The 25537-nt window shown below is 36.5% G+C and overlaps 6 protein-coding genes across 6 annotated transcripts; 1 reads left to right on the top strand and 5 right to left on the bottom strand.

Moving 5' to 3' along the window:
* Nucleotides 1–990: 990 nt before the first annotated feature.
* Nucleotides 991–1926, top strand: LOC100253441 (fasciclin-like arabinogalactan protein 11). The gene has a single exon (XM_002280529.4). It carries the CDS (start codon nucleotides 1098–1100, stop codon nucleotides 1827–1829), a length of 732 nt encoding a protein of 243 aa, XP_002280565.3. The 5' UTR covers nucleotides 991–1097; the 3' UTR covers nucleotides 1830–1926.
* Nucleotides 1927–8547: 6621 nt separating this feature from the next.
* Nucleotides 8548–9348, bottom strand: LOC100855418 (fasciclin-like arabinogalactan protein 11). The gene has a single exon (XM_010655255.3). It carries the CDS (start codon nucleotides 9346–9348, stop codon nucleotides 8548–8550), a length of 801 nt encoding a protein of 266 aa, XP_010653557.1.
* A 3772-nt stretch (nucleotides 9349–13120) lies between these two features.
* Nucleotides 13121–14041, bottom strand: LOC100263615 (fasciclin-like arabinogalactan protein 11). The gene has a single exon (XM_059739362.1). It carries the CDS (start codon nucleotides 14021–14023, stop codon nucleotides 13121–13123), a length of 903 nt encoding a protein of 300 aa, XP_059595345.1. The 5' UTR covers nucleotides 14024–14041.
* A 2063-nt stretch (nucleotides 14042–16104) lies between these two features.
* On the bottom strand, nucleotides 16105–16966 carry LOC100852471 (fasciclin-like arabinogalactan protein 11). The gene is made up of 2 exons (XM_019221537.2): nucleotides 16827–16966; nucleotides 16105–16763 (listed from the first exon to the last, which is right to left on the bottom strand). The coding sequence occupies exons 1-2, from the start codon at nucleotides 16945–16947 to the stop codon at nucleotides 16141–16143; spliced, it is 744 nt and encodes a 247-aa protein (XP_019077082.2). The 5' UTR covers nucleotides 16948–16966; the 3' UTR covers nucleotides 16105–16140.
* A 3081-nt stretch (nucleotides 16967–20047) lies between these two features.
* On the bottom strand, nucleotides 20048–20896 carry LOC100253334 (fasciclin-like arabinogalactan protein 11). Its single transcript, XM_002275755.4, has one exon. It carries the CDS (start codon nucleotides 20818–20820, stop codon nucleotides 20089–20091), a length of 732 nt encoding a protein of 243 aa, XP_002275791.1. The 5' UTR covers nucleotides 20821–20896; the 3' UTR covers nucleotides 20048–20088.
* A 2153-nt stretch (nucleotides 20897–23049) lies between these two features.
* Nucleotides 23050–23732, bottom strand: LOC100248198 (fasciclin-like arabinogalactan protein 11). Its single transcript, XM_019221536.2, has one exon. It carries the CDS (start codon nucleotides 23730–23732, stop codon nucleotides 23163–23165), a length of 570 nt encoding a protein of 189 aa, XP_019077081.2. The 3' UTR covers nucleotides 23050–23162.
* Between the last annotated feature and the right edge of the window lie 1805 nt (nucleotides 23733–25537).

The following is a 25537-nucleotide window of genomic DNA, read 5'->3' as shown; positions in this document are numbered from 1 at the left end:
ATTCACATTGATGCAATAACTGAAGTATTAATTTTATTTTCAAATATTTTGAAATTTTATTGCCTTTAAGAAAGTGTCTATTATGAATTTATAAATTCCTAAATTTTTATAGCTTTTCCATAATTCAAGGAAAGAATTTATCTTAAAGATATCATAAAAGTCCATTCCGTCCAATTAAGAGGAAATTTGGGCTGGATTTATCTCAAAAAATCTATCTAGACTTTGCTTAATTAATCTATTATTAGACTACAAATGACTCCATTTATTATTATTATTATTATTATTATTGTCTCTAAATTAACATCAATACAATTCCCATTATGTGTGATAACCCCAGGAAATACCTTTTCTTGGGCAACTCAAACTATGTATAGTAGGAGATATCCCTGCATTGCACGAAAGGATCAAAATTGGTATATAAAGGAAAAAAAGACAAAATTATCTTAACAAAATATTAGGCATAAGATAACATAACCCTGTCAAAAAAATAAATCTTAATTAAAGATGCATGATACTACCTAAAACTGCCTAGCTTGTATGCAAAACATAAACCAGAAACCCCCCAAAACTAAAGCACATCCAAGAATTCAACAGAAAAAACAAAGAACAAACTAAGAGGTCAATTAGAATTGTAATTGATATGAATTTGAGAGTTTATAAAGAGGACTAGTGCCAAGAGAGAGACAAGCTGTGAGAGGATGAGTTAAAAGAGAACTAAGTGCCAATCGAGGATGAATTCATGGTGAAGACCCAGCCCCTCCATGCTATACCTTCCATGGCCGCTTTTAGAAACAAACAAAAAGGGACCTGTAGCATTGTCCCAGATTCGCACACAGTTGAATAACATATCCTGCTGTTTTTCCTGCTTTACTAAGCAAACTAATAAATAAATGAACACCCCATCTGTCTTCCTAACCTTACCAAGAGAGATGGGATATTGAGGTTCTCTTGCCAACTTTAAATGCACCCTTTCACCAAACTTCATGCTCACTTCCCATCTCACCCCAATCCATTCTCATCCGAAACAACTTCTTCACTACTTTCTCATAGCAATAAGTTTAGCCATTCAATACCAAAAAAGCCTAGAGAAGAAAAGAATGATGAAACAGCTTCTCTCCCCTTTTCTAATCCTGCTTATCTTCTTCCATCTCTGCACCAAAACTTCTGGTCAGTCGCCAGCATCGGCTCCAGCACCTTCAGGTCCACCTGACATCACTGCACTTCTCCGAAAGGCAGGTAAGTATACCACCTTCATTGGGCTACTAAAGAGCACCCAGATGGATGTCCAAATTAACAGCGAACTTCAGAAAAAATCTGACCCGGGCTTCACCATATTTGCACCCACCGATACTGCCTTTTCAAACCTCAAACCAGGCACACTGAACTCATTCACTGATCAGCAGAAGGCGGCACTGACGCAATTCCATGTAGTACCTTCTTACCTTTCAAACTCACAGTTCCAAACTGTGAGCAACCCGCTGCGCACAGAGGCAGGTGGTGATACTGTGGAGTTTCCACTGAATATAACAACCAACGGAACTCAGGTGAGTATGACAACAGGGCTTGTGAACACAACAGTGGACGACACGGTATACATTGATGGTCAGCTTGCTGTGTATGAGATCGGCGAGGTACTCCTTGCACAAGGTATCCTCAGGCCTCCAGCACCACCACCACTACCTCCAAAGAATGCTTCTCCTTCTTCAAATGCCCCTTCAGGGTCGATTAGCTCTTCTGGTGATTTTTCTGATGCAACATGTCTGCGCTATGCACCAACTGCAATATCCTATGGAGTGGCAATTCTTGTGGCATTAACCTTATGGCTATAGGCAGAGTGTTGGTTGATCATGGCATGATCTTGTGTTCGGTGTGTGCTTGTACTGTCATAATTTTCACTCAATCAAATTATTAACTTGTCTCTGTACCGAAATCAGGAAAAATGGCATAAAAATAAGGCCTTTTTTATTTTTCGTGGGAAAAATATTTTTGAAATTACATTCATGATTCACCAAATCCAATATTTTGATTCTTTAATTTTTCAATTAATTTTTTAGATAATTAAATTTCATTGAAATTTAGGAATATGAAATTTTTATTAATCCTAAATATAACTTTAGATCCAATCCTAATAATAATAATAATAATAATAATTTTTAATTATTATTATTATTATTATTATGGCTGAATTTTCAATATCAGTCTTTGTACCTCCACTGAGTTGGTAAACATGTTCGTTAATCAGAAGAGATTGGTCTAAATTAAAATGAAAATGGTCAAACAGTGAGATGTTAATTGAAAAATAATAGATGAAATTTATCACAAATTGATGCAAATGAAGAAATACAAATTGTAAATATTAAAATAAAATTTAATTTCCAAAATGAAAAACCTCTCAGAATTTACTTGAGATCAATCTCTATATATATGGTGAATAGGCTAGATAAAATAAATTCTCATATTAAGAATCCTAATTGCTTTAATTAATCCTTCACACTTTGAGCTCAATTCATCTTCAATTACCTTAGACAGAAATTCATAAACTTAAATTTGATATTCATCAAAATTTCATATTCCTAAATTCCACTCAAATTAAATTAATTAAAAAAGAGAGTCCAGAGATTAGACTTGGACCATGAAAATTGAAATAGCTGTTGAACACCCCTTCTGGTTGGTTTTGTGAAATAACCTCAAAATATTTTTCTCATGAGACAAAAATATGGCTTTCCTGATTTTGGTACATTTGATTGAGTAAAAATTGTGACAGCACAAACACACAGCGCACCCAAGGTCACACCATGATCAACCAACACTCGATCAACAGCCATAAGGGTAATGGCGCCACTCCAAAGGATATTGCAGTTGGTGCATAGCGCAGACATGTTGCATCAGAAGAATCAACAGAAGAGCTAATCGACCCGGGAGGGTCATTTGACGGAGGAGAAACATTCTTAAACTCTGGAGGTAAAGGTGGTGGTGCTGGAGGAGTCCTTGTCCAAGGAGCACTTGACCGACCTCTTACACAATAAGCTGACCATCACTGTATACTGTGCCATCCACTGTTGTATTCACAAGTCCTGTTTTATCACCACCCCCTCTGTGCGAAGCGGCTGCTCACAGTTTGGGATTGTGAGATAGCAAAGTAAGAAGGTACTACATGGAAGTGTGTTTGTGCGGCCTTCTGCCGATCAGTAAATGAGTTCAGTGTACCTTGTTTGAGGTTTGAAAAGGCACTATCGGTTGGTGCAAATATGGTGAAGCCCGGGTCATATTTTTTCTGGAGTTTCGTATTAATTTGGACATCCATCTGCTGGGAGCTCTTTAGTAGCCCAATGAAGGTGGTATACAGCTTATCTGCCTTTCGGAGAAATGCAGTAATGTGAGGTGGACCTGAAGGTGCTGGAGCCAATGGTGAAGCATGACCAGATGTTTTGGTGCACAGACGGAAGCATTAAGATCAGCAGAAGCAGAAAAGGAGAGAGACGCTGTTTCATCATATATATATATTTTCTGGTTTTCTCTGGTATTGAATGGCTAAACTTGTTGCTACGAGAAATTAGAGGAGAAAAGTTATTTTCGGTAAGTATGGAGTGGGGTGAGATGGGAAGTGAGCATGAAGTTTGGTGAGAGGCTGCATTTGAAGTTGGCAAGAGAACCTCAATATCCCATCTCTCTTGGTAAGATAGAGGAAGAGAGATGGGGTGTTCATATATCTACTAGATTGCTTAGTAAAGCAGGAAAAACAGGAGGATATGTCATTTCATCTGTAGGGGAGTCTGGGACAATGATACCCTTTTTGTTTGTTCCTAAAAGCGGCCATAGAAGGTGTAGCATGCATTGAGGGGCTGGGTCTTCACCATATTCATCCTCAATTGGCCCTTCATTAATTTCTCTTTTAACTCATCCTCCCGCACCTTGTCTCTGCTCTTGGCACTTCTCCTTCTCGTTAACTCTCAATTCATTTCAATTATAATTTTAATTAATCTCAGTATTTTTCTGTGTTTTTCAGTCAAATGCTTGGATGTGGTTTAGTTTGGGGAATTTCTGGTTTTTGTTTTGCATACAAGGGAGTTTAAGGTAGTATCATTTTTAATTAAGAATTATTTGGACAGGTTATTTTCTATTATGCCTAATATTTTGTTAAGATAATATTGTTTTTTGTTTTTTGTTTTTGTTTTTGTTTTTTTTTGTTTTTCTTTTTTATCATTTATATAATAAATTTGGTCCTTCTGTGTGATGCAGGGATAGTTTGAATTGCCCTAGGCTTTTGTAGTCCATATTGGGCATTGAATTAAATTTGGTACTTCCTGGGTCCATATTGGGCATTGAATTGATGTTGAGTGGAAAACTTGGAGTCATTTGTAGTCCTAATTAATCATAGGTTAAGCTAAGATAAGACAGATTTTTTTAGATAAATCCAGCCCAAATTTCCTCTAATTAATTGGACGGAGTGGACTTTTAAGAGATATTTCGAAGATAAATTCTTTCCTTGAATTATGGAAGACTAACAAAAATTTAGGAATTTATAAATTCATAATACACACCTCTTTCATAGGTAATGGAATTTCAAAATATTTGAAAATCAAATTAATACTTCAATTATTGCATCAGTTTGAATTCAGATTTGTATGCTCTTAAGGTATGGCTTAATCCATAAGGGGTTAGGGTGAGGATCAGAAAAGTTCTATAGATTATTTGATTTTCAAGAGGAAAAAAGGAAAAAAAAACCAAAAAAGAAAAAAAAAAAAAAGAGATTTTGTAAAGAGAGAATAATTCGATAGAAAGGAAAAAGTTTATTAATAGATAAGAATGTTGATGAAGGGGTGTTGCAATATATTGTGCCATATGATACATTGATAGTAGTAGAGAAGAAATGAGGTGCAGTGAAGCATCGTAGCGTTATGATTCATGGTCTCATAATTAGAATGTGACGATGACACCATATGGGGTAATAATAGAAAAACAAAAAACGTTGATAACGCAGAAGAAATGGGGTGATGTAATGCATAATGCATCATGCATTATCATTCTTAGAATGTTGAATATGATTTTGATAATTTAGATGAATTAAGTAGAGGCCCCTAGCTTTTGGATGAGACGGTGTCCTTTTATTTAGATGAATTAAGTAGAAATAAAATTATAACCATTTTTACTAAGTTGTTTAAGTAATAAACAGTGACCGAATGCCATTACATTTTTGTATTTTAATTAATAAAGATCACATTTGAACCTATTTGATTACAATTAAATGATGGTAAAAGCATAATGTGAGCAGCCCCTTGCTTAGAAACACTGACTTCAATTACCACATGCCCTATCAAACCATGCTTTTCAAAATTATTCAACTCAGCTAAGATTTTATCAACTATTTGATATGGAACCACACAAATTCAAATAGACCATTATGCTCCACCTTGGCGGTATATAAGTCCATTTGTTTTTGTTTTTGTTTTTGTTTTTCCGTTATTGTTCTTCTGTTCCTACGAGTTCCACTTGTTGCTATTTCTGTTCTTTTTTTTCCATCTATTTATACTTTCAGAATTTCGAACATCAGTACATTCTTAGATATTCTATCTGGGTTGGCAAATTGACAATTTTATTTGTTACAGATACACTTCATGCTGGTGGTCGATCGGCAAATTGAGGATTATGTTCAAACCTGTTAGAGCTTTTCCCCTACAACCAATTGCAGCAGGTACTCCACTGCTATTAGCTATATAGAAGTCATCTCCTCCTTCAAGAGGTTTCTCTGCAGGTACAATACTTGGACCTTTTTGCTACGTTATCCTCCAAGTTTAATTAGTTGTGTTAGCAGTCAGCATGGGATCCTCGTACTTGGTTAATTAGGCACTGAAACTCTGTCATGTGTCCTTAATTTTTCTAATTTTAGGTAATCTCTTATAATGTTGTAGAAAGGAAATAAATGTGTAAGTAGTGGAGGAGAAATTGCGCTGCTAAATGCATTGTGCATAATGATTCTTTGAATGTTGAGAACAATATAGAAAAAACCTATTAATAGAAAAGAATGTGATGATAGAGATGTAGGTGTATGACATCGGGGAGCTCCCAGAAAGGGTACAAGGAATGACCTGATCTATAATTCCTATTATACAGAGCAATGAGAAGTCATCTATCTTGCTAGCGCCTAAATACTAGTTCAAGTGAGGATAGAAGTAACTAGCTTAAAGATAGCATAAGATAGTAGGTGATCAGAGTTTCTGTTTGAAGGCTCTACAACTTTTTTTTTTGGTACTTATTTTAAAAGGCAAATGATGTCACCGATGTATTTTTAAATCCTATTAGCATTTGTCTGTCTTTCTACTTCAGTATCATTCATTACTATCTTTATTCGACTGTTTAAATCTCTTAATACATATTCAATGGTTTAGATCTTTGTATCCTGTAGCCTGTAGGTACCACTACCCATTTTCTCAACTTTACCTTAACTTGAAAAGGGATATCCTAAAATATAAATGACAAATAACAGGTTCAACTGTAGGTGCAGCTTGAGAAAACAATTTTTGGACCTTTTTGCTACTTTATCCTTAAAGTTTTTAGGTGTTAGCAACGTTAGCATGGGATTTCCGGTGACTGTCATCCGTTTTTTGGGCATCTCTTCCATCAGGGAAATGGCCAGCGTCTTAACTGGTTAATTAGGTATTCAGTCTTTTTTTGTTTGGAAGGAGCTAGGCTGTGCATATGACCTAGTTTGGGAGTGGTGGCAGAACGTTTGAGTAAATCCTCGAGATCATAATCAGTAACTCGCTGTTGGATCAAGAGAATGACTCAATGGCAACTCAGAATTAAGATAAAGAATTTCTGGTGCTCCTTTGTTAGGAATGAGTTTGGAGTTTGGTTTTTCCTTGGACACAAAACACTGGTCTTTCCGGGGAACGAGATGTACTTGATAATATTGGAACAATTCCATATTGGGTTCAGTGTGTCTATTTTTCTCTTCATTGTAGCAGTTCTTTTATCACATCAAAATCTGTTCTGCATGCCCGTCAAAATTTTTGTCGGATTTCCAATGGGATGCGTTGTAGGCAAGTTGATAGCGGCCTCAGTACTCTTTATCAAGCGGAGAAGAAAAAGAAACTATCATTTTACCTGTTGGTTAATGTCTTCAAGGCCTGGGAGGTAGAAGAAGATGAATCCTTCTGACACACCCATAAAGTTGACAAATATAGGGGCAAACTGGTTGAGGCGCTCATGAAGCACTCTAAAAATAGATAGGCCTCTTTTTTGATGACTCCGGTTGAGGATGTGTCCTTGCCCACCGAAAGACACACCCATAAAGTTGACAAATATAGGGGCAAACTGGTTGATGTGATCATGAAGCACTCTAAAAATAGATAGGACGCTTCTTTGATGACTCCTTCAGTACCTGCATCAAGCCCCGATGGAAATGACTCCGGTTGAGGATCTGTCCTTGCCACTGAAAGAGCAGATATGGTGGGATATATTCCATCCTATTCCCGGCATCAAGCTCCCTAGCTGAAATGTCTGAGTGCATCGTATAGTAACACTTCTACTTTCTGAAGGGTAAACTAATTTAATAAATGATGAGTAGAAATGGTGTAATATTTAGAGATTTGAGTTCCAACTAAGAACCTCCTCCTTCCAAGACTCAACTGGCACCTTCCATTTTTCCTCTGATCATTTTCTAGGCCTCTAAGCATTGTTAATTTTACTCAATTAGGGTAGAGTAGAAATAAAGCTTTAAGAGGATGAAAGTATTTATATACATGAAAAATGGTTAAGATGGTATTGTAATGGTTTTTAATATTTAGTCATTGTCCTAGTTCTCCAAATTTCCTACTCAATCCTACAGAATTAATTACCACATGTGAGATTATTTGAAAAAGAATTACTAATATTTTCTATTGTTGGTTATATTAATAGAACTAAATCCCTTATAAAATTTTATTCAATTAATATTAATGATTCTAAACATGCTACAAAATTTTCAATTTAATGAAACAGAAAATTTTGATTTAAAGCCACAATGACATACAAAAAGGTGACATGATAATGAGGGTCACCACAGATAGGATTTTCTAAGAAGTATAGTGGAGCTAGCCCTAGGATTGAATTGCGCACCACTCCTGGGCCCTAGGATTGATTGTGGGCTTCTCAGTAGCAGCTGCTTTCAGATGGTTTAGTTTGCACAACAAAACCAAACCATCAATAAATTGGACAACATTATTTGTGGAATTGCCCTTCTATCATTGTGGAATTTTTAATTTGTTTTTCCATGAATGAGTTTTTTTCCAGTGTTTTTGTGAATAATGATGGGAGCAAGTTGGCCATTTTATTTTCTAAGCCGTGACCATCCCCTTGCGATCGAACACCTCAACTATATAGGAGGATATTTTTGCAATAATTTTCACTGGAAACAAAAAAAAAAATACCCTTATTATTTATTATGTCAGTTTCTTGAGTTTGAGTACAAGCATGAGGTAATCACTTGATTAAACGAAAATCATGACAACACAGGCACACTGCATGCAACATCACACCATATCCTCATTCATCAATCAACCCCTCAGTTCAGATGCATAAGGGTAATGCCGCAACAACAGCCACTCCGATCGATACAACAAGTGGTGCATAGTGGAGGGTGCCTGTCGCACCAGAAGAATCAACAGAAACGGTGGTGGACGTTGAAGGAGCTTCTGAATTAAGAGGAGTAGCCTTCTTAGGCTTTGGAGGTAGAGGAGCTGGTGCTGGTGCCTGAGGTCTGAGGATACCTTGCGCAAGGAGTACCTGGGGGGTCTCATACACAGCGAGCTGACCATCACTGTATACTGTGCTATCTACTGTCGTATTCACAAGCCCTGTTGTGATGTTCACCTGAGTTCCGTTGCCTATCACATTCAGTGGAAACTCCTCAGTATTAGCAGCTGCCTCTGTGTGCAGCGGGTTGCTCACGGTTTGGAACTGTGAGATAGTAAGGAAAGAATGTAGTACGTGGAATTTTGTCAGTGCTGCCTTCTGTTCGTCAGTGTATGAGTTCAGTGTACCTGTTTTGAGATCTGAAAAGGCACTATCGGTTGGTGCAAATATGGTGAAGCCCGGGTTCGATTTTTTCTGAAGTTCACTGTTGATTTGGGAATCCATCTGGGTGCTCTTTAGTAGCCCAATGAAGGTGGTAAACTTACCGGCCTTTCCGAGAATTACATTGATATCGGTGGGACCTGAAGGTGATGAAGTTGGTGGTGAAGACTGACCGGAAGTTGTGGTGGCACCTGAAGGTCCTGCAGCCGGTGCCAAAGACTGACCATAAGTTGTAGTGCAGAGGAGGAAAAGGATCAACAGAAGAAGAGTTGGGGAAAGAAGCCGTTGCATCATTTTTTTTCAAGGCTCTTTCGGTGTAGAGTGGCAAAATTTGTTGCTTCCAAAAAGTAGTGGAGAGGAGTGGTTTTGGATGAGCATGCATGGAGGGGAGCGGGGGTTTTATTGAGGGGGTGAGATGGGAAGCGGGCACGAAGTTGGTGCAAGGCTGCATTTGAAGTTGGCAAGAGAACCTCAATATCCCATCCATCTTTGTAAGGTAGAGGAAGACAGAGATGGGATGTTATGTTGTTAAAACATCTAGTGTAGTTTGCTTAGCAAGGCAGGAAAAACCACAGGGTATGTGATTCAAGCTGGTGTGAGAAAATGATACAGATCCCTTTTTGTTTGCTCCTAAAAGCAGCCATAGAGGGTACTGTAGTATAGAAGGGCTGGCTCTTCACAATACAACAACTGGACATTCGGGGATCTGTGTCTTTCTCACTGGAAGCCATATGTAAAATATGAACAAATAAAAGGAGATTATAATCTAATCTCCCAGCGTATATGAAAGTGGATAAATGCATATCAATTAAATCAGTCATCCTAAACCTTCTCAGGTTACTGCGTGTGCTAGCAGAATCTGGTAGGAAGTGTGCTGGATCATTAGCTACCACGTATGTTGTATAATTTTGTGATGTACCCGAGAAAAGCAATATGCGGGAATGAATAGGTTAGCACAGTGTTTGTTTCAAACTATCTAACTTTTATATATATATATGCGGAAACTAACGTTAATATGCCTAACAAGTACAATATTGCATGTAACACACTTGCAATGAAATTCACGGCCGGGTTATTGGCGATGAAGAAAACCGTACAACATATGACAGAAGGGACGATATTAAAAAGAAGGGTTTGGGTGACCTTATGATTCCAATCCTTTCGGCGGTAGGTGGAAGCAATTCACTTTTAAATTTGAAGGAGGCTTTCCTTCAAATTTGGGTGATTCCAAACACCTTTTTTTTCCCCTCCTTTTTAAAGTATTGGGATTATTGCATCCCATGCTTTTGGGAGGAAAAGCAATCTCTTGTGATAGTTTACTCAAGCTACACCCAACGCCTATTACCTAACTGCTAGCTGGTTCATTGATTGGATGCTTATTACACTAAAGTTTTCCCTTGAGTAAGGTTTTGATATTTGTTTAGGAAATAGCAATGAGTTGATTGAAGAAAATAGATGAGCCCCATGCTGGTTATATCATATGTGCTTTCTCTTTTCTTTTTTTATTTAAGGTTAGATAGCTTATAAGCTTACAAACATCCGTTGTGAGGTTCTTTTGTAGGAATAAGTATCTTTAATTATTTATTTTATATAATTAAGATGTTGGGATTTAAAAGTCATAATATTATAATCTTCTTGCACATTAATGAAGTTCTTGATTTTCATCCATAAATATAGACTTTAGGTTGATCGTCGGTGTGTTTTATATGTTTTTTATTTTCACTTTCTTATTTTATTTCTTTTTTTTTCTCTCGTAGTTTGTCACAACAGATGCGATATACTTTTTCTTTATGATTCTTTTGGCAGTATTTTCTTTTTTGGCACACAATATAGCTTTTAGTTGAAATTCTTTCTGTAGAAATTCCCTTCATGATTCAGACTTAAACCCAAGTAACATATTAAGAAATTAAGAACAATTCATGGTTGCTTTGGTTTTTGACCTAAACCGCATGCTAAATGCCATTATGGAGTATATTCACTTCATGGTCTCCAATATTATTCTCTTTTCTTTCCAATTGGCATATTAATTTGGTCGACCTTTTTTATCAACAGGAAACACTCAGAATTATGATGCATGCTAAGAAAATTCTTAATATACCCCCCCAAAAAAAAGGAAGTGCAAGTAGGTAACCAGCTTTGTGGGTGGAGAAGGATAGATTTATTACGCTGATTGAAAAAAAAGGGAAAAAGTTGCAAATGAGCCCATTGGTAGGGTGGCGACCATCGGACCCAAGAAGCACATTAAAGTGGCCGAAAAGGCTAAACCTGGTGTGAAATCACATCCAACAGAAATTAGTATCAAGCACAATGTATCAAAAGATTTAAAGGAAATTTGAACATAAATGACAATGAATAGCTGTCTAATCAGATAATCCACCCAACTAATATGGCCAAAATACAATAACCTCCTCACCTGAAAAATGTTAAATTGACTGCTGATTATAGCAGTTTCCAAACATTTCTTAGATGTGCATGTTAAAACTTTTGGATAGATATCCATATTCAAAAGCATTTCATGTTCATGATCTGATAAATCAGGTATTATATACATTCATTCTCATTTCCATAGCAGCAGTTTCAATTTAATTGCATTAGTTGATGAACATTAATTCTAAAACGTTGAAAAGAGCTCTAAACCATCATCCTGTTACTGTATATAATTTGTACTGTCAACTGCAGGCCCAAGGGGCTGAAACTGATCTCCAAACCCTTCAAGGGACTCTTGCATTGAATGATCTCCCGCAAAATATATAAGATTGACCACATCCTTGAGTGATTTGCCGCATAAACCCCAAGATTTAATCAGCCAAACTTAAACTTCCATTATATCTCTCGTAAGTTGTTGTAGACGACGTCCCTAAGCTTCTCTGAACAACTCTCATGCTTGGGATTGGTTTTCCAACTTTCCAGGCTACAAAGACCCTGTAACTTGTCTGAAAATGCAACAATGATTGATGAAAATGAATGCATCGTTTCATGACACTCGTACTAGGTTAGTTCTTCAATATGAGCCATTATCCAAGCAAAATTCCACAGCTACTGGTGATTTGGAGCAATGATGCTACTATCTAAACAGTAAGCCAATTTAAAGGATGAATCACTGAATTTTGAATGCTCAAGGGTCACAAGACCGAATAATAAAACTAAAAATCCTCAAATTGGGTATCTTATGCAATGACCTAGGAGTAGCAGAAAATTTAAATATTATGTGACAATATTTTTATATTAGTTATATATTTCTAATGATTTTAATATTTCAAGCACATACCAGAGTTCCAATTTTCCTACTTACACTAATATCATAAGCGATACCTATCAAATAATTTTTAAAAATATTACCAATTAATTATTATCACTTAATTTGTTAAATAATTAGATTTTTTTTTGTGATATGAACAGTGCCCAATTGGTATTTAATACTCTAACCAACATACTGAGATTAAATTTATCTAACCCTAAAATAATATGAAAAAAAATTAAATTATATCAAAATTAGTCAACATCATTGTCTGAATAATTTTTTAAAAGAGTCTGTTAGAGCTCTAGGATTGAGCTAATTTGCATTGTTCAGTTGTATCATATGGTTACCGTGGATTTTTATACAAAAACAACCCCTTGGATTATCAAGGCCACACTGTGAACTATCTGCTTTTGTTCATTACCTGTTGCTGCTCCTGGGATCCAACTACCGACTGAAAGTTGCTTTTAGGTGCTTTGGTTTTAACAAATAGCAACCAAATTAACCATATTTCAAATTGGACGTTGTATGCATCAAAATTGAGCGGAAGATTTTGTTTCTGTTTTTCTTTCTCAGTGAATAATCAGATTCTGAGTGTTTTTGTCCATGAAACTTGAAGGCGTAAGTTGCACTTTAGCTCTGCTTAAAACATCCCGTGTGTAATTACCTCATCTGAATCGAAGAATATTTTGCACATATTTTTCACATGAAAAAAAGGGAAATTATTACGTGATTTTTTCTAATTCAAATACAAACGTAAAGTAGTGATTTGACTAAGAAAATCGTGAAAACACAAGCACACTGCACGCAAGATCACACCATCATCTTTCATCGATCACCACTCAGCTCATATGCATAAGGGCAACGCCGCAAGAACGGCCACTCCAATGGATACCACAATTGTTGCACACTCTGGCGGACCGTCGCACCAGAAGAATCAACAGAAACGGTGGTCGACCTTGAAGGAGCTTGTGAAGTAGGAGGAGAATCCTTTTTAGGCTTTGGAGGTAGAGGAGCTGGTGCTGGTGCTTGGCCTCCGAGGACACCCTCTGAAAGGAGCACCTGACCGATTTCGTACACAGCAAGCTGACCATCACTGTATACTGTGCTGTCTACTGTTGTATTAACAAGTCCTGTTGTCATGTTCACCTGCTTTCCATCGCTTATCACATTCAATGGGAACGCCACAGTATCACCATCGGCGGCTGTGTGCACCGGGTTGCTCACAGTTTGGAACTGTGGGATAGTAAGGAAAGAAAGTAGTATATGGAATCGTGTAAGCGCAGTCTTCTGTTGATCAGTGAATGAGTTCAGAGTACCTGTTTTGAGGTTTGAAAAGGCACTATCAGTTGGTGCAAATACGGTGGTGCCATCTGATTTCTTGAGTCGGTTGTTGATTTCAGCATCCATTTGGGTGCTCTTTAGTAGCCCAATGAAGGTAGTAAACTTACCAGCTTTTTTTAGAATTGCAGTGATGTCGAGGGAACCGGAAGGAGTGCCGGAAGGACCTGAAGGAACTAAAGGAACTGAAGGCGCTAGCGCTGGGGGTGAAGACTGACCAGAGGTTGTGGTGGGACCTGAAGGTGCTGCAGCAGGCGGTGAAGACTGACCAGAAGGTGTAGTGGGACCTGAAGGTGCTGCAGCAGGTGATGAAGACTGACCAGAAGTTGTAGTGCAGAGGAGGAAGAAGATCAGCAGAAGAAGAGTTGGGGAGAGAAACTGCTTCATCATATTTTTCTAGGCTCTTCTGGTATTAAAATTGCAAAACTTGTTGTCCTGAGAAAGTAGTGAAGAAGAGTTGTTTTGGATGAGTGTGGAGGGGAATGGCCGGGGCTTTTATAAAGGGGATGAGATGGGAAGTGAGCATGAATTTGGTGAAAGGCTGCATTTGAAGTTGGCTAGAGAACTTCAATATCCCATCAGCTCTCTTGGCAAGGTAGAGGGAGACAGAGATGGTGTGTTCGATCTTGATAAAACATCCACTAGTTTAATTTCTTAGCAAGGAAGGAAACACAGCAGGACATGGGATTCGAGTGTGTGAAAAAATGATACAGAGTTACAGCTCAATTCAGCTGAGCTTTTGTATATATGAACTATTTGAGGTTATCATTCAGCACCATCTGGGACCATAAACTCTTTGTTGTATTTTCTACTTCTGGTTCTCCGATTTCCAGACATGTTACTGTGCCTGTTTTAGCCCACTTCAAATGATCCGGTATGATATTTTCAGAATTACCACATGGTTGCTTCCAAGCATAGCCATATACATCAATTAATTTCAACATCACTGCTGAAGTTTCCACTTGCTAAAGCCCACCTATCAGACAGAAACACTAATCTGGTGGAAATTGACACTCGCCTGGTACATATCTGCATCATTATACTGTGCAAAAAATCCTTACGTTACACTGGGGACCTTTCACTCTCTCAATCAAGCCCCATCTAAACAAGTGAGAGGAGATAATATCTAATATTCCCTGACATATAGGTAAATTATTTATCCTAAAATTACGGCAGAATTCGACTTAGTTTTATGATGCCCTGGGGGGCAGCAACAATTGGACATAAGTTACTTGGTGTCTCTTTTAAATTATCTCATAGCTATGTATGCGTGGTCCTGCACTATTTGCGCACTATTATTTTTATCATTTTACCTAAAATTGCCAATTTCCTTTACATTTAGCTTAATAATTATAATAATATTCATAACATCTTTTCTTAGTACTCTAGATAAACTATTTTTTTATAAAACAGTATCCCTTGTCCCAAGCGTGTGTGCTTAGCGTGAGGCGCTTGGAGATCTAGGAAACTTAAGGAGAGAAGAAACTGAGTTGAAAGTTGAGTTTGGCAAGCATAATTCATGAAACATGTTGTCCTCGCCCTTTTCTTCTTCTTCTTCTGCACAGCTTTTACCCATACAAATTTTCTGCCACCCAAACACTACCACTGATACCAACGGCTAAATTTATGCAGCTAGGAGACTCTAGTGATAGAGATTGGAATGAGGAGGAAATTCGAAAAAGAAAACATGCTAAACAACAGGGCATTTCAATCATCTCCTTTCTTGTATCTGCCCTCTTTTCATCCTTTTTGAATCCGTATGCATATATACATAACCACCTTATCCACATATTATGCTCCAAGTTGATATGCAATTTCTCTATTAAAAAAATTAATTAATTAATTAATTAATTAAACAAACAAACAAACTATATATTAACAAATAATCCTGCTTTGAATCATAATCATAGCATCATATTATTTTCAACATCCTCGTCAAGGGACTCCCCTGCCTCGGACAGTAGTATGCAAGAGATTGGCCCCAGTTTTGTGGCTAGCATCTAACTCAGCAGCCCCTGACTTGATGGCAGGGATGAGTGCTCCTGACGGTGATGTACTGTTCCCTTGGATTTCTTGATTATTGCTGTCTACCAGTGCAATCAAGGTAGGTAACTCAGCTACTGATTACCGAAGTAAGCCTAAGCGAGGCTATGTTGTTTGTATGCTAGCTTCCACCTAGTAATGTAAACCCTTGGTATGCATATGAGGATTCACGACTTTCCTTTAGTGCTGCGTATATGCTATCTACGTGAGTTCTGAATTTCTTCACTTTGTTATTTTCATTTTGTTGTCTAACTACTTTTATTTGTTTGCAGAATGTAATGGCAATGGGACCTTCGTTGTATTTTGTTTTGTCATGAAAGAAAAGATACCCTCTTATTATGACAGTTTTTCAAATTTGCTTGCAAAGATAAGGTAAAGATTTGATTAAGTAAAAATCATGACAACACTGTTACACTTATGCACGCAAGGTCAACACATCATCATCCATCAATCTGACACTCAGTTCATAGGGATAAGGACATTGCCGCAAGAACAGCCACCCCAATGGATACCACAGTTGGTGCATAGTGTGGCAGACATGTCGCATCAGAAGAATCAACAGAAACCGTGGTCGACCTTGTGGGAGCAAGTGCATTAAGAGGAGCAGCCTTCTTAGGCTTCGGTGCTAGAGGAGCTGGTGCAGGCGCTTGAGGGCTGAGGATACCTTGTGAAAGGAGAACCTGGGGAATCTCATACACAGCAAGCTGACCATCACTGTATACTGTGCTGTCCACTGTTGTATTCACAAGCCCTGTTGTCATGTTCACATGAGTTCCGTTGCCTATGACATTCAGTGGGAACTCCACAGTGTTTTCACCTGCCTGTGTGTGAATTGGGTTGCTCACAGTTTGGAATTGTGAGATAGTTAGGAAAGAAGGTATTACGTGGAATTTAGTCAGTTCGGCCTTCTGCTGATCAGTGAATGAGTTCAGAGTCCCTGTTTTGAGGTCTGAAAAGGCGCTATCAGTTGGTGCAAATACGGTGAAGCCCTGGTTTGATTTCTTGAGTTGGGTATTGATTAGGACATCCACTTGGCTGCTCTTTAGTAGCCCAATGAACGTAGTAAACTTACTAGCCTTTTGGAGAACTGAAATGATGTCCGGGGGACCAGAAGGACCTGAAGTTGCTGGAGCGGGTGGTGAAGACTGACCAGAAACTGTGGTGGGACCTGAAGGTGCTGTAGCCGGTGCAGAAGACTGACCAGAAGTTGTGGCACAGAGGAGGAAGAAGATCAAAAGAAGAAGAGTTGGGGAGAGAAGCTGCTTCATCATATCTTTCTAGATTTGGTATTGAGTGGCAAAACTTGTTGCTCCAAGAAATTAGTGGAGAAGAGTTGCTTTGGATGAGTATGGAGGGGAATGGGGCTTTTATTGAGGCGGTGAGATGGGAAGTGAGCATGAAGTTTGGTGAAAGGCTGCATTTTGAAGTTGGCAAGAGAACCTCAATATATTATCCCATCTCTCTTTGTAAGGTGGAGGAAGAGAGAGATGGGGAATTATATTGTTAAAACATCTAGTACAGTTTGCTTAGCAAGGCAGGAAAGTACGTGATTCAAGGGTGTGAGAAAACGATGCATATCCCTTTTAGCTTGTTCCTAAAAGCAGCGATGGAGGGTGTAACATAGAGGGGTTGAGTCTTCACCATATATGAAATAGATCGATAAATGCATGTCAAAATTAGTTACCTTAAGTTGTCTCATGTTACTGCATGCTAAATCTGGCAGTGATGAATAAACGCGTATAACAAATGACACAGGGGACGACATTGAAGACATGCATGGGTGGCGACAGTGATTCCAATCCTTTTGGCAGTGGGAGGCCGCAATTGTTGACATCTCACGTTACAAGAAGCCTTCCTAGAGATACAGATATGGTTCCAATAATTTTTTAATTGATGACATGAAGTATGGAATTATTTCATGTGATGTGTTTCCAAGGCAAAGTAATCTCTTCTAGTGGTTAAAGGTTTTGAAAGAGATAGACTAAATGAAAATCAATAAGTGAGTTTTGATCCCGAATGGAAAAAGTGATTTGACACGTAATAATGAAAATATAATTATAAAATAAAAATCCTTTAAAAATAATTCAAATTTCATATGGTTATTAGTGTACTTAATATGATTAAAGATAATACTTATATTATTAAAATATAATACTTGAATGGTCAAAGATAATATATTTGATAAAAAAAAATATAAAATATTAATATTTTTAGATATGTACTTAAAAATTTTATTTTATAAACTTAAGTTTTTATTTTATGGTTTTTTTTCCATATAAATATATAAAAACACACTTTTCCCCTTGTAGAATTATACTTGGAAAGTTAATTAATTAGAGAAAGCCCTGAGTTTGTTGTACTTGGAATATTCCCTCATTTGTTTCGAACTACGCCACTCTATTCCTTCTAGTTGATGGTAATTCTATTTCAATTCAAGGTAGAAAAGAACGTATGACATGGCAAAATGCTAAATCAATGTAGTAGTAGGTTACAATATAGTTTTTATTTGTAATTCTTTTGGCAATAATTTTTACTTAACATAGAGGGTGTTTGGCAAATTAATTTAATGACTTAATAATTTAATTTAACTTATTAAGTAGATTAAACATATTGGTAAAATAACTTAATATTAAAACTTAAAATTAAATATGACTTTGAATATTAAGTCAAAATAATTAATTTATTTTTAATCACAAATCTTTTTTATTTTATTTGTCTGCATCTATATTTAGTCGTCATCACTTCACATTAATGATTCTTATATATATATATATATAAATATATTTTAAGATTATCTAATATATTTATAATATTTTAAATATGAATGTTTAATAAATAAAATTATTATTTAATATTAATAAAATAAATATTCACTAAAATTAATGATGATATATATTAATTATAATTAATGAGGATAAATATGTGAAATAAATTTTAAATTAATTTTATCAAACAAACTTAATACTTAAAGTAAAAAATAAATAATAAATTTTAAGTTAATAAACTAGAACAATTTAACTTAAAATCAATTTAAATCATTAAATAAAAATATTAAATTTTACCAAATACCCCATAGCTATATCTAGATTACATGAAATCCTCTTTCTAAAAATACCTTTTTTTATTATGATATGAACCTAAGTCGCCAATAAAGAAATTAAGAACAATTTGTTGTTGCTTTGGTTTGTGACAAGTACTAAATGCCATTATTGAAGTTAATTTTTGTCAGATGACTTATGGACGTTTCATGATCTCTGATTTTTTTTTTTTTTTTAATTTGTTTTTTCAATTGGATTGGCAAAGAAACCCCAGAGTACCATCCAGCTGAGGTAATTTCCAGTTTTGCTAATTTAAAAAAAAATAACTTGCATGAAGTTGCAAACTAGCCTAATGATCCACAGGGCTGGCTGGACCGCTGGAGAAGCCCAAACACGATCTCAAATCACAGCCACAAAAATAAAGTATATATCAAAGCACAAAACCACCCAGAAATGTAAGAGGAAATTGAAGCATAACTGAAAAACGAAGAGCTGGTGTGACAAAATAGCACAACCAATTGTAAAAATAGTGCTGCTGTACACTACAACTACACAAGTCTAAGGGCTAAAATACAACTTAAAAAATATGGGATGCTCATGCTGAATCATAAATTAATAATTAAATAATATAGGTTCCAGTTGCATAGGTTTTTATTTTATTTTTATTTTTATTTTTAAAAATAGAAAAATTTATACAAAATATATAAAAACTGTTATTAAAAAATAGAAATTTACTATATATTCTCAAAAACTTTTTTTAAAAGTAAAACTAAAATTTTTTTCTTCCTTAAATTTTAAAAATATTTTCGATTGTACTATATTTAAGAATTTCTATTTTTAAAAACAAAAAGATAAAAAATGTATTCAAACATATTTGAACATTATATTGAAAATCAGGCCAACTGATGAAGTCTGTTAAGGAATCTATTGAGTTCTAGGATCTAATTTTGCGTTCTTCAGCTGTCTAGCTTATTGTGACCTTCTGAATATTTCTGCTATTGATTTATCAAATGTTGCTTTGGAGCCAACTGATCCGACTGGCAGTTGCTTTCTAGTGGTTGACTTTGCACAATAAAATCAAATCCATCTGTAAAATTAGGCATTATATGTTCAATTGCATTATTCATCTCCATGGATATTTCCCCTGTTTTTCCATGAGTCGATTTCGAATGTATTTATGAAACACGACGACAGCAAGTTTGCCACCTTAATTAGTCTCACCCGTGGGACAATGACTCATGAATTATTTCAGTTTCTTATTTTTTTTATTTCTCTAATTTGAGTAAAAACATAAGGCAAAGATTTGATTAGTCACACTCATGCACACAAGATCACATCATCATCGTTCCTCAATCAACAGATTCAACACTCGGTTCATAAGCATAAGGACAATGCTGCAAGAACAGCCACTCCAATGGACGCCACCATTGGTGCATAATGGGGCAGACCCGTGGCACCAGAAGAATCAACAGAAGCGGTGGTTGACCTTGAAGGAGCCTGTGAATTAGGGGGAGAGGCCTTCTTAGCCTTAGGGGGTAGAGGAGCTGGTGCTGGTGCTCCAGTCCCGAGGATACCTGGTGAAAGGAGTACATCGCCGATCTCATACACAGCAAGCTGACCATCACTGTATACTGTGCTGTCCACTGTTGTATTCACAAGCCCTGTAGTTATGTTCACCTGAGTTCCGTTGCTTACGACATTCAGTGGAAAATCCACGGCATCATTACCCGCTTCTGTGCGCACTGGGTTGCTCACAGTTTGGAACTGTGAGATGGCAAGGAAAGTAGGTATGATATGAAATTGCGCCAGTTTGACCTTCTGCTCATCAGTGAATGAGTTCAGGGTACCTGTTTGGAGGTCTGAAAAGGCACTATCGGTTGGCGCAAATACGGTGAAGCCCTGGCTTGATGTTTTCTGGAGTTGGCTATTGATTGGTTCATCCATCTGGGTGCTCTTTAGTAGCCCTATGAAGGTAGTAAACTTACCAGACTTTCGGAGAACTGAAGTGACGTCAGAGGCACCTGAAGGGTTTGACTGGCCAGAAGTTCTGGTGCAGAGATGCAACAAAGCCAGCAGAAGCAGAAAAGAAGAGAGCTGCTTCATCATTTTCTCAAGGCTATCTTGTTGCTCTTAGAAAGTAGAGGAGAAGAGTTGGTTTGGATGAGTATGAAGGGGAGTGGGGGCTTTTATTGAGGGGGGTGAGATGGGAAGTGGGCACGAAGTTTGGTGAAAGGATGCATTTGAAGTTGGCAAGAGAACCTCAGTATCCCATCTCTCGTTGTAAAAGGTCGAGGAAGACACGGGTGGGGTGCTGATATATCTACTAGTTTGCTTCGAAAAGCAGGAAAAGCAGCAGGTTGTGTTATTCAACAGTTAGGGACAATGGGCACACATCCCTTTAATTAATTGTACTAAAAGCAGCCATCAAAGTAATAGCATGGTGAGGCTGGGTCTCTCCCACCTTGCATGTGCTGTATTTTTTTTTTCTTTTTTCAGGCGTGTTTTTTTTTTTTTTTCAATTGAATTTTCTCATCATGGAGTAGACTTTATGATATAAAAAATAATGATGATATTAACACATTTATCATAATTAATTTTAATCATTTTGCTGGCTCATATCCTTTTCTCAGTACAAGAAATCAGGGGTTTGATGATGGGGCATTCATCTAAAGGATAAAGTTTATTATAATGATGATATTAACATGCCACCTAAAGACATCCATAGAGGGTTTTAATGATTTATAGGATTTAATGAATCATTTGTAAAGGCATGGCTAAGTTGTTCTAGCTTCACTTAAAAAAAAAGATATCATTTAATGACCCTCTTAGTCTTAGGAGAGTCATTAAATATGAAATTTCGTTTTTTATATCATTTTTTTTATATATTTTTTATTATTAATTAGAATACTTCATAAAAATAAAAATAAAAAAATAATAAAATATACATATTTTTAAGATTAGTTAAAAGGAAACTTTCTTTCTTTGGGTAGAGAAGGATTCATCCAATGTGATTGAAAACCTCCACACGGGAAGTTACAAACTAGCCTCATGGTAGCGTGGTGACCCTCACTAAGAGGACTCGCCATGGACCCCAAACTTCCATGTCAAATCACAACCATTAGAGGCAAATTATAAGCATATACCACCTAAAAGTATAAAAGGGAAATGTAACTTTGTAACATAGGTGAAAAAATAGTTTTCTAACGACCTAACTTAACAAATTTTAAATCGTACACCATAGAGCTAGCACCCAAAAAATATATGCTAAACCAAAACCATACGTAAACTAGCAATGGGCGATATGTTTGAAGTTAAATGGGAATTGAGCAAGGTTATGTTTAGTTCTAAAAAAATATTAAAGAAAAAAATTAATAAAAAAATGATTTTTTCTTGTTGAATTATAAAAAAAATAAAAACATAATTAAAATTAATTAAAATTTTATATATTTTTATATGAAAAAAATAAAATAATTAAAATGAGTTTAGAGCACTATATAAAAATAATTTATATATTAAGGCACTCATATTAGGCTACTTTTACGCTCATCAAACATTATTCATGCAGAGCCCCCTACATATTAAGTAAACTATTTTAGCAAATGGATGGTTAGAGACACTGTCATACTAGGAAGTTGATTTTCAACTAAAAACTTCCTCCAAGCATCAACCTAATATTTTCTATGTTGAGCAAAATTGTTTTCTTATATTTGGTTTTCTTAAAATAAAAAAAATCAAATATAAATAAAATTAATTTAAAACTTATATATATTTTAATTATTTTTTCTTTATATTAAAAAATTAAAATAAATTAAATGAATTTAAAATAACATAAAAATTATAATTTATCCAACTTTAAATTTTCTTTTTTTCTATTTCCTTTCCTTTTTATTTTCCCTTAAATTTTTAGTCAACCAAATATAACTTTATATACTCTAAGGAAGTTACAAAAATTTCAATTTAATATCACATAAAAATTTTATTTGGGCCAAATAATATAGGAAAAAAAACCATATGGAAAATCAGCGCTGCAGGTAGTCTTCTAAAGACTATTGGAGCTCTAGGACTGAATTGTGCATTTCTCAGCTGTCTCGCTGATTATGGCCTTCCGCACAAAAATTAGCCTTAGGACCAAGGAGAAGTTCCGATGGTTACTGGAGTTGTGACAGCAAAGTATCTGTTTTTGAATTATCACATGTCGCTATGAAGCAACTGCTGACCCGATGGAAAGTTCCTTTCTGGTGGCTTAGTTAACATGTGCAAAGTTAGGCACTGTAGTCAGTTTCAAGTGTATTTGTGAAAAGGGAGCAAGTTTCCCAATTCAGTCATTTTTCCTAATTTAGGCAGAAGCATAATGTACCAGTTTGATTAAGCGAAAATGATCTTTACAGCACAATAAGCACATTGCACTAAAAATCACACCATCATCATCCATCAATCTGACACTCAGTTCATAGGGATAAGGACAATGCCGCAAGAACAGCCACTCCAATGGATACAGCAGTTGGTGCATAGTGGGGCAGACCCCCGGCACCAGAAGAATCAACAGAAACGGTGGTCGACTTTGAAGGAGCCGCTGAATTGAGAGGAGTAGCCTTCTTAGGCTTTGGTGGTAGAGGAGCTGGTGCTGGTGCTTGAGGGCTGAGGATACCTTGTGAAAGGAGAACCTGGGGGATCTCATACACAGCAAGCTGACCGTCAGTATATACTGTGCTGTCCACTGTTGTGTTCACAAGCCCTGTTGTCATGTTCACCTGAGTTCCGTTGCCTACGACATTCAGTGGGAACTCCACAGTATTTTCACCAGCCTCTGTGTGCAGTGGGTTGCTCACTGTCTGGAACTGTGAGACAGTAAGGAAAGTAGGTACCACATGGAATTGCGTCAGTGCGGCCTTCTGTTGATCACTGAATGAGTTCAGTGTACCTGGTTTGAGGTCTGAAAAGGCACTATCTGTTGGTGCAAATACGGTGATGCCGGGGGTAGATTTTTTCTTGAGCTCGTCATTGATTTGGGCATCCATCTGGGTGCTCTTTAGTAGCCCAATGAAGGTAGTAAACTTACCAGCCTGTCCGAGAACTGCAGCAATGTCACGACCCAAATTCCGGGCGACCCAAAATTTGACCCGTGACCCTAGGTCAAAGGTTTGACCCTAAGGGTTCCTCCTATTCCATGTTGGTAATCAACCAAAACACTCTGGATTTTTTTTTATTTATACATCTCACTAGAATTCTCATAAATTACAATATCCCAAAACTACTCAAAACAACAAGATTAAATAAATATTCATTATAGTCCAAAATAAAAGTTCACAATTAACAACTTAATCAAATAAAGCTTCATAGCAAATCCATGAGTCATAATTGCTAAAACAAATCCCCAAAATCCAAAAAGGAACACAATAACAAATAAATGCCACGCTCCACTAGGTCGCTCCAGGAGCATCCTGAAGTCCTCCCTGTCCCACCTATGGATCCTCAGGAGAGATATCTGCATCTAAAAAGGTGTAACAAGGAAGGGGTGAGCATTTCCACATTGCTCAGTAGGGTGCCTAACACCCAAGGGGTTAAAGGGATTACTAAGTTCAAAGAATACGAAAAGAACACTTCAACACCACAGGAACAATTCAACAGTGTCAATCAAACCACATAGTTTAATATATATAATTTTATACCCAATTTCACAATATTCAACAATTACATGAATGCACATGAACGTGTGACACACAGTCATACAATGCACTATTGTTCTCGGGCTTTCACCGAAGGATACGCGTCCGCACCCAAATACACTCCCCATTCGGAGTCTTCCCGGGGTAAACTTTTGGGTCTTTCACCCTAGGGATCTCTCTCCCTTCTTAATTCGCCTCACACGGGCTTCCACTTCTCATCTCTATTTCATTTTTTTCCATTTCATACACTTTTCACAATCTTCATGATTTTATTTATTTATTTATTTTTTTCACATAACCATGATGCAATGAATGCCACAATTCCAATATTCCTCAATAATTCAACAATCTCAACATTCCCCAATAATCCAATCAAACAATTTCACACATTACAATTTCCGATAATATCCCAAATAAATATTAAAAAAATTGCATATCAACAATCTTGAGATTTTACCACACTTACAAAATTTTTCAACCATTATAATAATTTCTAATATCCAAAATTAACTAACTATTTACCCTAAAATTTTCGAAAATATTCTAACCAATGCCTAAAAATTCACAAATCATTATATTTAAAATTTAACCCAAATTTTGGAATTTTCCAACCCATCTAATAATTTTTAACCTTTCAAAACAATTAATTATCAATCAAAATCAATTTCCCGAAATTCCAAAAATTCCAAACAAACTCCAAATATTCTAGAAAAATTCACACAACATCCATAATTCCTAATTAACTCATAGTGACAATATTTACAATTTTTTTTCAAGGAAAAAACATAAAAATTTGAGTTTTAGGGTTAGGGTCCCCTACCTCAGATCTGAAAATTTGACCGTTAAAAACAAAATCAGCCACCGCAGGCTTGTTCGTCTAGTCGAATAGAGTACTTCCTCCGAATTTGGGCCGAAACGGAGATCGTTTGGCCGTCCAAACGTCCGATCAAAATTCCGGCAAGTGCCCTAATTTATGAACAGTGCCCTTTTCTCTCTCTCTCTCTCTCCCGCGTGCTGCACTTTTCCAATTTTCCCCCTTTTCCTTTTTTTTTTTCTTTTTCTTTTTACTAACAGCCCAGCCCACTTCACATGGCTTTTTAAAAAAAACCACCAGCCCACTTGCTCCAAGCCCAACTCAAAAACTAAGCCCAATCCAT

The sequence above is a fragment of the Vitis vinifera genome, chromosome 8 (genome assembly GCF_030704535.1).
Source record: "Vitis vinifera cultivar Pinot Noir 40024 chromosome 8, ASM3070453v1".
Lineage (NCBI taxonomy): Eukaryota > Viridiplantae > Streptophyta > Magnoliopsida > Vitales > Vitaceae > Vitis > Vitis vinifera.
Note: the sequence above shows the minus strand (reverse complement) of the source record. Positions and strands in the feature narration are given on the sequence as shown.